Source organism: Desmodus rotundus, chromosome 12, assembly GCF_022682495.2.
Source record: "Desmodus rotundus isolate HL8 chromosome 12, HLdesRot8A.1, whole genome shotgun sequence".
NCBI classification, from domain to species: Eukaryota; Metazoa; Chordata; class Mammalia; order Chiroptera; family Phyllostomidae; genus Desmodus; species Desmodus rotundus.
The window spans coordinates 77,387,106-77,399,521 of NC_071398.1; the positions used below are offsets into that span (position 1 = coordinate 77,387,106).

The 12,416-nt window shown below is 41.6% G+C and overlaps 1 protein-coding gene across 4 annotated transcripts in view; it reads right to left on the reverse strand.

Moving 5' to 3' along the window:
- CHD1L (chromodomain helicase DNA binding protein 1 like) overlaps nt 1-11,910 on the reverse strand; it is a 78,174-nt gene extending 66,264 nt beyond the window's left edge. Inside the window, exons 1-2 of one of the 4 annotated variants that reach the window (XM_053914789.2) lie at nt 11,890-11,910; nt 722-834 (exon numbers count right to left, since the gene is read on the reverse strand). In XM_053914789.2, the coding sequence (XP_053770764.1) occupies nt 722-745 (24 nt within the window). In that variant the 5' untranslated portion in view covers nt 746-834; nt 11,890-11,910. Of the gene's footprint in view, nt 1-721; nt 835-7,595; nt 7,729-8,043; nt 8,242-8,327; nt 8,617-11,889 lie in introns of those variants that run through there. The other 3 variants (XM_053914791.2, XM_053914787.2, XM_053914790.2) reach the window with 3 other exon arrangements.
- Between the last annotated feature and the right edge of the window lie 506 nt (nt 11,911-12,416).

The following is a 12,416-nucleotide window of genomic DNA, read 5'->3' on the forward strand; positions in this document are numbered from 1 at the left end:
GTGTTCTCTGGAGAAACCGTTTAAACGTATGTCCACAGTTTCTGATCAAATCGCCTCTGCTTTGTATCCTGACTGCACTGACTTTCTCTGGTGTCCTACAGACAAGCAGACCTTCTAGGACTAATCCAAGGGGTGTCTGTGTCTGCACTTTCCATCAGTCCAAGCCTTCTACTGACATATATCAACACAGGGCTTATACTGGCGATCAGACAACCAAGAAGCATCTAACTCAATACGTCACTGCTTATCAATACCTAAAGAGGCAACGTCTGATTCTCCATATACCAGGCATTTTGGAAAACATAGGGTACTTCCTCTGTACTTCTCTAGCACGCCAGAAAAATGGGAAGTAGCCCTACTACTCACTGATCAAGGAGATTAATATTATAAATGATCCAGCTAACTTAACTAGATAAAATATTGCTAAGGAGGACAGAAACAATTTGATCCCTGGGACAGGTATATTTGCTTTACAAGAGAAAAACCCTGTCCAGTAATCAAAGTCCTACATGTCATGGGCTAAGATAAGAGTACAGTTCAAAACTTTCCCCATGACTAGAAAAGTCAGCTCCAAGGTCATGATCTCTAAATAAAGGTTCAGGCATTTCATCGCCTAGTATAAAAATATATACTAGTAGTTAAAGATAGTAATGAGTTGTAAGAACGTATTTCAGCGACAGTGAGCAGTGGTCACACCTGACAGGTGTGACCAGTAACATACCTGACAGGTCTTACCCAGGCCCATCTCATCTCCCAGGATGCAGCCATTCTGACGATGGAAGCAATGGGCTAGCCAGTTGACTCCCTCCAGTTGGTAAGAGCGTAGATGAATCCCTAGAAATAAAAAATACAGCAAGTTCAAAGAGCAGACAATTGCAGCATACACACAGGCTATGTTCTAAGACTTCAACTGAAGAATATGGCCTGAATCCCCATACTCCCAATCTTACTGGGCCTTATCCTCTGCTGGGAAGTTACTGATATGCAAACATTTGCCGACTTCCGAACTACTTTTTCAGCAGACTTAGTCACCATTACATTTAAAGTCCTAAAACAGCCCCTTAGTGTTATGGGATCCATGGGACAGATGAGAAAGTCAACTTGGGAGTTGGCCTCTTTATTGCCTGAGACTCATGCCAGTGTCCATTCTAGGAAATAAGGCATTACTGATACAACATAACCACCACCACCACCGTGTGGATTGTACATGTCTCTGCTTAACTGAAACCATTTAAATTTTGAAAAAAAAAAATTTGAGACAGGACTAGATTAAATTATGCGTCAAGAGAGGTGCAGTGCTGTTAGGACTAAAATGATGTTGCACAGAGGGTGTTTAACAGTGCGTAAGAACAGAAGGAAGTGGCTGCAATCCACATGGAGCCTCCGCTGCCTCTCTTCTCTCTCCCTTAGGGCCAGAAAATCCAATTTCAGAGAACGGCCACATCTTGAAGAAGGGAAGACCCCAAGTATACTATTAACTATTAAAAATATAACTTTCTGGTTTAAACTCATGGCCTTCAAAAAGAAACTAGGCCATATATAACTGTAGAACATTAACAGAAAATAAGTTTTTATTGAGTACTTACTAAATACCAGGGAGAGAGTAAACACTTTACATAAGTTACCTCATAAAATACTTATAGCAACCCCAAGCAGTAGGTATTATCTCCGTTTCGTAGGTTAGAAAATTCAAATAATCAAAGATTAAAATGTAAAATTGGCTTCTGGGAAGATGGAGATTTTCTTTTCCCCATTCTTCTTGCTAATACAACTGAAATTCCTGAATGTTACAAAGAAAACAAACATAAGTCAAATCTGAAAAAGTGGAGAGAAGAGGAAGCCCAGCTAGTGACCTCAGGACCCAAGAACAAGGTGATGAGTTCCAGGTTTCTTTTTGCCTCATATGTCCCAGATTGGAGGTGAAAGAATTAACAACCCAGAAATGCCTAGAATTCTACCTGTATAGATCATAATGAGCCTTCCCTACTACCACCCCCATAAACGGTGTCAGAGGAGGCCTAGTGGAGACTCAGGAACTTTATCATAGCCCGAAGGTAATAAGGCCACCCTACAGTGTCAGTGGAGAACAAGTGGAGAGCCATTACTATCACTCTGAACCAGAGGCAAGGAGGAGCCCCCTTCCTATACCCAGGCATCAACAAGAGGCTGAAAGGGGGAGCCTGAACTTCTATTTCCACCTGGTACTAACAAAGCAACAGCCCCTCTTCCCCTGTCAGAACAACATACAACACAGACTGTTAAACAGACGATTTAAATAAGATCTGGACCCTGGCAGGTGTGGTTCAGTGGATTGAGTGCTGGCCTGTGAAGTAAAAGGTCGTGGGTTCAACAGGTCCCCAGTCAGGGCACATAAGATCCAGGGACCAGTTACATACAATCTATGGTACAGGAGCATATGGGAGGTGACCAACTCATGATGTTTCCCTCTCGCATCAATGTTGTCCTCAAATGAGGATAAAAATAAATAAATAAATACATATATACATATGAGGGAGGACCCCAAAAATGAAATTATTTTCTGGACAGCAGCCCCTTCTGATACCGGCTTCACACAGTAGGTGAGTGTTCTAGGATCCCATCTGTATCAGTGTGCCAACTGGCATTGATGTGAGAGGCTGTGTTTAGCATCAGTGAATTTCTTTAAAGATTTTATTTATTTGTTTTTAGGGAAGGGAAGGGAGGAAGAGAGGAAGAGAGACATCAATGTGTGGTTGCCTCTCAAGCGCCCCTTACTGAGGACCTGGCCCACAACCCAGGCACATGCCCTGACTGGAAATTAAACTGGCAACCCTTTGGTTTGCAATCCGGCACTCAATCCACTGAGCCACACCAGCCAGGGCCGAATTTTTTTCCCTGAAGGCTTTTTCAACACATCTGCCGATTTCATGATGGGTGATTTACAAGCACACCTGCCCACACAGCACTGAATATTCAGCAGTTTTTGACCAAAAACAGCATGACCCCAATGCCCCACTCTCCCTATTCACCCGATCTCACCTCCAGCAGCGTTTTTTTGTTTCATGGATGAAAAAAGTCCTCAAAGAGAAATGTTTTGCCAATGTGGAAGAGGTGAAACAAAAAAATGGCAGAAGCACTAGAGGGCATTAAAATCGATGAGTTCAAACACTGTCTGGAGCCGTGGAAAAAATATCTCAATAGGTGTTATTGCATCAAATGGACAGTACTTTGAAAGGGACTGAAGTTTAAACATGTAAGAATACACAATTTTTTAAAAATAAATTCTGGGTTTTTTGGGTCCCCTCTGGAATATACACACATACACACACATAAACAGAGCCTCAGGGAACTGAGCGAGTCTAACAAAAGATTTACTTTCCTTCCTTGGCATCCCAGAAAGAGATAAGAACGAGGCTGAGGCTGAAAAATATTCAAAGAAATAAGGGCTGAAAACTCCCCATATTTGGCAAAAGACCTATAGATTCAAGAAGCTGAGCAAACTTTGAACAGAATAAACTCAAAGAAATATACACCAAGACATGTCATAATTAAGCTACTAAAACTAAAGACAAAATATCTTGAAAGGAGCCAGAGAAAAATGACAAGTTACTTAGAGGGGGGGAACCCAGGAGGCCATTACTCAAACTGTCTGCTCTAGGAACCCCCACCTCAGTCATAATCCACACCAGTTAAATGGATACTCAGTACCCACCTAACCACCTTGAAGTTAGAGCTAGTTCCCAAGAAAAATGCAGAAATCCCTCCAAGACTGTAGCCTCCTCCTCTCTTTCCCCTTACAATCTCCCTAGTTATCTGCTCTGCAAAAACCAAGTCACAGGCACAACAGAACTACAAGGGAGTCTGGGAAATCTAGTCTTTTGTTTCTAGCCTGTAAAATGCAGTAAGACAGGCATAGGGGATAAGGAAGGAACAAATTTGAGGGTCTCCATCTGCAATATCCATCAAAGAGTTGCTTGAATTCTCTTGCCCATCTTTCAGGTGAATGACAAGTAATGAAAAGCAGGCCAAAACAGCAATAAGTAATAGGTCTGCATATTCCAAAAATAAAGCAGCCCTAACGTATCATTACGATAATTTGGATTCTGAAGTTCACTGGTATGTATGGGATATATCTATAACACTATTAAGAGGAGTAAGACCTACCAGAAAGTTTTTGGAGTTTTTTTGTTTTATATTGTTTTTTTCTTTTTTTCTTATTTTTTATTGTGGCTAAATACACATAATGAAATTTACCATTTTAACCATACTAGAAAGTTTTTGAATCACAGTGAAAAATATTTACTTAAGTCATCAGCTAACAAAAAGTGAATAATTGGTTACATATTTGAGGGGGAAAATAGAACCAAATTTCTTTCTAATAAATTTCTGGGGAAATAAAAATTTAAAAGATAAAGATGTCATAATTATACTAGAAGAAAAATATTAGGTCAACAATGACAAATTCAGAGTGGTAAAGCCCCTTCTATGTGGAACACTAACAGCAAAATCATCTAGGAAAAGGCTGAAAGTTTGACAGCAAAAGATCCTTAAACTTTACCACTAAAATACAAACATATACCAAACTCAAACAGCAAATAAAAAACCAGAAACCATATTCCCAATACATACACCAAATATTTAACACCCTCAATGCAAGAAAGATCCTACAAAGCAACAAATACCTCAATTTAAAAAACATAAATAAATAATAATGAAAATGGGTAAGGAGCATAAACAAAGAAGGAACAAAAGACAGACAAATATCAACGTGTCTATCAATGCTAGTAAACAAATAAACATTAAACAATAAAACAGCATTTTTAACTTCTCGAATTAGAAAACATCAGTGTTGGTGAGAGTATGGAGAAATGAGCCTAAATTTTGTATACTCCTTGTTCTACAAATGCTGCCTTTGATGAACTAAAATTCCTAACTCTAATAAATATTTGGTTACAATGATATTTATTAGTATTATTTACAAGAGCAATAATGTAAGAAACTAAATACCTAAATAGACAGGCTGGCTAAATTATGGCACGTCCATACAGTGAAATACTCTATACCCACTAAAGTGATATTAGGGAAAACTAAATGAAAATTTTTAAATTATGGTTTCAAAAAAAAAGTATGTACATGAAACCCTGTTTTTGCACCTCTCCTTGGCTCCCCACTCTGACTCAGAAAAGAAGGAAAAAAAGATATTATGACCCATGTGTAGAACAGGGACTGGCAGGACATATAACAGTTAACAGTAAGAGAAATACGGAGATTAAACTTTTTTTCTTCATGCACAGAATATTACCCTAAGTTCTACAGAGCACATATACTACTTCTGTAATCAGAAGGAAGAAAAATCAGTATTTTTAGAGAGATTTTCGATACTTATTTTTTTGAGAGAATAGAAGGGAGAAATAGAGGGAGAGAAACATGGATGTGAGAAAGAAACATCTATCAGCCTCTTTTTGCTGGCGCCCTACCTGGGATGCAACTGAAACCCAGGCACCTGCCCTGGCCAGAAATGAACCAGTGGCCCTTCCTCTGCTGAGTTCAGAAATGAACCAGTGGCACCTAACCAGCTAAGCCACAGCAGTGAAGGCTCAGTAAGCATTTTTAACCAACTCACAAAGAACATTTCTCAGAATATTAATTTATCTAGTAAATAGAAATAGATATTTCAAGTTACAATATTACTTTGGAATACCTGTTTTCTATTTTTTTTCTTTACCTCCACTACCAATTTATCCATTTCCACCAACAAGCTTCCATCTCTCTCTACGTATTTACTTTTCATTTACTTACTTTATCTCATTCAGGCAAAATTGCAACCTCTGGGAGGGGACAGTGGGGAGAGGGGTTTACAGGAACTACTATAAAGGACACATGGACAAAATCAAGGGGGAGGGTGAAGGTGGGGGAGGGAGGTGGGTTCAGGTGGGGTGAAGGGATGGGGAGAAAATGCAGATAGCTGTAATTGAATAACAACAAAAATTTTTTTAAATTAAAACAAAAAAATTGCAACCTCTTATTTATCTTCTCATTTTCACTAAATCAGCACACATCCATGTGTACATTTCTCCGAGTATATTACCTACAGTCAATGTTAACGTGCCCACTTTATCTACCCCTCTAGCACATGTTCTCAAAGTATCATACCTAAAAAAAAATGCAAATAGGAAAACACAAACATAAAAACTTTAGTTAAGATACACCAAGCATAAAGTCCATAAATTCGTATATAAGTTGGATACACACTCCTTACAGACACAGCAAAACACATTCTTAAACATTCAGAGACTCAATAAGGGAGAGATCTTTCTCTTTCTTTCTCTATCTATTCACCTTTATCCTTTATCCATCCCTCTTCTAAGCCGGACACAGAACTGTACCTTTTGTTTCATTCTGAGAATAACAAAACTTCACACTTCCTTGATTATAGAGCACATAATATGAGTACAATAAATACTGTTTTGTACTTTTTTGAAAGCATTCCCAGAACCTAGTCCATAATTCTAGGAGGGCAGCGCCCGTATTTGTTATGCTCACCTCTGTACCAACACCTTACAGTTTGTGGTTCTACGCAGCACACAATAAATAATGAATTAACCACTACCCCCCTTATTAACCCAAGGTTCTATCATATAGTTAAAGTACGCACTGTGTTCCCCATTTTATAAATAAAGAAAAAGAGGGTGGAAGAGGTTAGGTAAAGCACAGGCCAGGAAATGGGAACTGGCTCTCCTTTGGCTGGAGAGTATGTTGCACCCACTGACGCAAGAAACAGACGTTCGGAGACTTTCAGGACGTTTACAGAGATGTTACTTTAATGGCCAACTCTTTTAACCTGCGCAGGGGCGGACTCTCGATGTGTCCCGGAGACACTTGCTCAGAAGAGCTGCAGATGAGAGCCGCGCCGAACGCTCACAGGCTAGCTCTTTTATACAGTGAGAAGCAAGCAAGCAAGTTACAAAAGCGGGAGTTGCTGTTATCTCTGCATAGCTCTGAGCTCTGGAGGAACATTAACCAGATGTTAAAACTTTCTTTTGAAACCCTGTCTCCTGTCGATAAGAACCACCTGTCCCACTTAATTTGTACCCTCAGTTTAAAGGGTCCAAGCCTGAGATGAGTCTGGCGCCTAAAGTTTTATGGCCCTCTAACTAATTGGCTGTAACTCAGGGCCCTCTGCAAATCACATATTGTTTACCTTTACTTTGGCCGACAATGTTGTTTCTCTCCCCTATCTATTCTGGTGACCTTCAAGAGGTTTTCTGCTTAGCAATGCCTATAATTGCCTAGCTCTCTTTCCTAGCTCCCAACAAGTACAGCCTTGCTTCCTGCAGACCTCGGGGAATGGTTTGCTGTTCAGAGACCTTAAGAAAGGAAGGACTAGTGTAAGATGGGCAGTTACGTGCAATGATGAACTGATAAACCTGGTTTAGCAGCACACTTTAAAATACAGCATGGGTGGGGGGGGCGGAGCGCGGGGTTAGCTAGAGCGGGTAGAATTCTCCGAGAACTGCGCGTGCACAGTAAATGAAGAAACTTGGAGCTGGAAGCCGAGTTGTGATAGTTTCACAGAACTAACAATTGAAACACCCAAGCCAGGCCTGCAAACCCACCAGCACAGAAACTGTAAGTCCAAGCCCAGCGGCGCCACGACACCCTCCTCTTCTTCAGAGGAAGGTCTTCCCTTTAGGACAAGATCTAACCAAGCTCCTACCTACCACCCCCACCCCCCCACCCCCGCCAAGGCTGGGGTTGGGGGGAGCCACTGGCGATTGCCCAGAATCCCAGTCCCGCAGCGTCAGCCGGCCCCGCCCTCTTTGCAGGAGGAGTCAATGGCCACCTACCCCTAAGCGGAGCTCCAACTTTACCTAGTTCCCCCCCTCCCCCCGGCCTCCACGCAGAGGCGCAAAGAAAGGCCAGAACTTGTAGTCCGCAGGAAAAGAGCCCACAGGACGGTCCACTCGCCTTGCCCAGCATCGTTCCTGGCGCTGGGACGGGCCCTGAAAGGGCAAGTCCCAGCGACTTGGCAGGCAGGGCGGAAGTATACCCGGAGCAACTGACCTGTAAGGCCCCACTGCCTTAAGTCCTTCTCCTGCACCCGCGCCCTGGACCATGTTGCCTCTACTTGGCTCTCGGTCCTAAGGGGCAGTAAGAAGCCGGGCTTGCCACCCTGGCACGTCTCACTGTCCGCCCTCTCCATGTGGCCCGAAAGGCTCCGCCCCGCGTCCTCCAGTGCGTTTCCTTCCCGACGCGCACAGCGGACCCGGCGCACGGCTGTGTCCGGGAGCGCGTCTTGCGCTGAGTTTCGGAAGCCAGCAGCTTTTAGAGTTACCCTTCAGACTCACCCAGGATTTCCTGCAGGTGGGTGCACCTAGGGCCGCTGGATTCTCGCTCCTGTGCTTCTGGTGGTGCTTTTGAGCGCTGTAGGCGATTGGCGGCCAGAGACACTCTTTAGAGCGTCAGCAAGTGCTCATCCTTCACTTAATGAGATTGTCCAGTGCCAGGTGCTCTACTAGGACCTGGGGCTATAGAATTCAGTAAGACATCATCCCTGCCCTGCAGCGATTGACAGAGAGATTGTAAAGGCCAGAGTGCTTTCAATTTACACTAAAAATAAATTGTCTGGGGCCCTGAAATCTTATTTACTCCCTGTTGACTGTAGGCCATAGTCAGGAACCTGTCAATCGTAGTACATTAAAATCACAAAGATGTCATTGCCAAGATGGATTTCTCAGGGGAGCAAACTGAAGCAGTGTGTTAGATTAGGGGTCATCATGACTCAACATTAACTTTGGATTTATGATGTAGTAATTTATGATTAGTAGGGTACCACCAATGCAAATATTGTAACAACCAAATAGCTGCTTTTATTGATGCAGTTAGAGATACTGCCCTAAGGCCTTAACATGTATTTATATTCTCATTTAACCCTCACAATAACCCCATAAAAATCCTATAATTGTCCCTGCATTACAGATGAGGAAATTGCAAATGGTAATTGGCAAAGTTGGAACAGAAACCATGTTATTCTCTGGGTAATGTGATCAGAATACTGTTCGCACTTAGGTTAATCTTTGTGCTTGCATCTTCAGTGAACTCCGATTAGAGTTGCACTTCAGCCCTGGCCTGGTGGCTCAGCTGATTGAAGCGTCCTCCCTTGCACCAAAAGGTTGCAGGTTCGTCTCCATAGCGGCACCTAAGAGAGGCAACAGATTGATTCTCTCCCTCTCTCTCTCTTCCTTTCCCCTCACTCCCCTCACATCCTCTCAAATCACTGAACATATCTTCAGGTGAGGATTAAAAAGATAATAATAATAAAGTTGCACTTCACCACATCCTCGCCTACCCTCAAAATAAAACAGGGAAATTGGTTGTGACCTACAAAAGAAATGACTTTGGGTTGATTCATAAAAACTCAAAACCAAAGCACTGTTTTGTGAACCTAATTTTGTGTCTTGAGTCATTCTGTAAATACTGATTGAGCACCTACTATGTGCCACACACTCTTTAGGCACTGGAGACAAAATCTACTAGTCACAAACAATATAATTAAATTAAGCTTATATTTTAAAGAAGAGATAGGCAATAAGCAAATAAAAACCAGGTAGTGATCAATGTTAAGAAGAAAGAGAAAGAGGGCTACATTGATTTCCCACTTGGGTGTTTTCTCAAAATCTTAAATAGATGTGTATCCATTGCTTATTTCTCTGGAGGGGTTTCTGTCCTGTGTGGCTGCTGTGAATGGATTTTGTGTTGTTGTTTCTATGTTTGACTTAACTTTCTTCCCTACAGACTTACCCACTAAAGCATCAATATTAACCACCTGCCACTCAAACAAAAGGATGCTTATTATTATCAACTTAAATTACATTTAAGCAAATTACATTTAGCAAATCAACAAACAAGTGTTGGAGAGGATGTGGAGAAAAGAGAACCCTAGTGCACTGTTGGTGGGAATGCAGACTGGTGCAGCCACTGTGGAAAACAGTATGGAATTTCCTCGGAAAACTAAAAATGGAACTGCCTTTTCACCCAGCAATTCCATTGCTGGGATTATACCCTAAGAGCCCTGAAACAACAATCCATAAGAACCTATGCCCCCCAATGCTCATAGCAGCACAATTTACAATAGCCAAGTGCTGGAAGCAACCTAAGTGCCCATCAACAAAAGAAAAAGGCAAACAAAATATAACCAGAGACATTGAAATTAAGAACAATCTAACGATAGCCAGAGGGGAGGAGAGAGGGGACAGTGGGGAGAAGGGTTTTTAGGTACTACTATAAAGGACACATGGACAAAACCAAGGGGGAGGGTGGAAGCAAGGGAAGGAGGTGGGTTTGGCTGGAGTGGGGGTGAGTGGTGGGGAGAAAATGCAGACAACTGTAATTCAACAACAATAAAGTAATTTATGGAAAAAATTTAAAAGCTGAAAAAAATTACATTTCTTTTAGCATTATACCAGAGAAGGTGTCCTAGCTATAAGCTAAGTGTTCTGTTGGTGTTTTGAGTCAGGTATCTGTTGTAAAATACAGCTAAGAAAGGTAGCTGAAAGGCTCCAAGTCAGCCTATGAGATGATGCCTATAAAAGTTTTACTTTGTATGCTGAATGAAAAGAGTCTATAGAAACGGAAAAGGTAGAACCTGGGAGGCCCATTTAGGAACTCCCGTTTAGGAACTCCCGTTGGAGTCTGGGCAAGAGATGATAGTTGTCAGGCCAGCAGGTGGCAGTGGAGTGGTGAGTAGTGGTCATATGCTATTGATACATTGAAAAGGAAGAGCCTATAAGATACCCTGATTGAGCATCTGAGAGAAGTATAGAAATAAAGGATGATTTCAGGGATTTGGCCTGAGCAACCAGTAGAATAGAGTTGCTGTTTATGAAAGGGGGAAGAATGAAAATTATTGATGTTTGAGAAACATCAATAATTCATTTTTGACAGAGTAGCATAAAACAGTTATTAGACATCCCAATTCAGATGGTGAATAGATAATCAAATAGATTGGTCTGAAGTTCAGGGGAGAGAATATATAAATATAGAAGTCATGATTATAGGATGGACCTTAAACCTTGGTACTAGATAGGATGACCTGAGGGATGACTAGAATTATAAAGGAGACAAAGCCTTGGACAACTAAACCACTATTTAGAAGTCAAGAAGATGAGGAAGAACCAGCAGAAGAGAATAAGAGCGGCTTGTGAGACTATAAGAAGAATATGATGTACCTGAAGATAAATGATGAGGAGTTACAAAAAGAAGGAAGTGGGTTGTCCGTGTCAAATGTAGAGTAAAGATCATGTAGAGAAATAACCACTGGATTGGGCAATGTGGTGGCCATTGATGACCTTGACAAGAACAATTTCCGTATATTGTGGAATAAAAAGCCTGACTGGAATGGTTTTAAAAAGAGAGAGTAGGAGAAAAGAAAGTGGAGACACAATTCTCGCACTTCTTTCAAAGAGTGTTGCTGTAAAAGGAAAAAAGAATTACCGGAATCAGTAACTGAAAGGGGATATAGAGTTAATGGGAGGTGTAGAGGAGGAGAGACTGATCCATCACATAACCGCTCCTGGGCCTGCCAGCCAGAGACAGGCCAAAATGGAGATTGCTTACCACACACCCTGCTTCGAGACTGTCTGACCATAACTGATACTCATTCTGACATAAATCAGCACCACTCTCCTGCCTCCTACTACATGCTGGTTCCTGGACATTGTCCTGTTCTGATCAAGCATGTAATTTCCCATACTTTGTAGCATTCATGTATTTGTACCCATTACTATTCACCCCTTTTACCCTATATAATTCTTTGGCACCTGTCAAGTGCTGTGGAGATCCATTTTGTCTTGCAAATCACCTGAGACACACCCCATAGTTAAGTTTCCCTTAATAAACTCTACTACTTACCATACTTGAGTTGGGAATGAGTCTGGTGATCAACCAAGTATCTACATCTCACCTGTGGAGACACAAGAAATTGGGAGTTATCCCTCATGTTGAGGTTCCATCATAAGCCCATTTTCTTGGTGAATACTCACACAAATGTTTCACAGTGTCTTTTCCTCACATGCATGACTCATAGATACAGGTTCCAAAGGTCAACAGAAACAACACACACACACAGTGTGGAATATCTACTCAATGGCACGTCATGGGCAATCAGCTTTGGTCGACTGTATTACTTTTCCTACCAGTAACTTTCTCACTAGTAAGATGATTGTACATCCATGCCTTCACCATGTGACTAAAGTGCCTCCCAATAGGCAGAGTCCATTTGATTTGCTTTAGTCAGTGCAATTCAAGTGGATGTGATGTTCTCTAATATATGAATTAAAACCCTAAATGTGCTTGCTTGGATTGTTTCTATCCTTTGCTAAGAGAACTATACAAACCAAATAGGGGCCATGCTGGTTAAAATCTTTCCCAGCCCATGT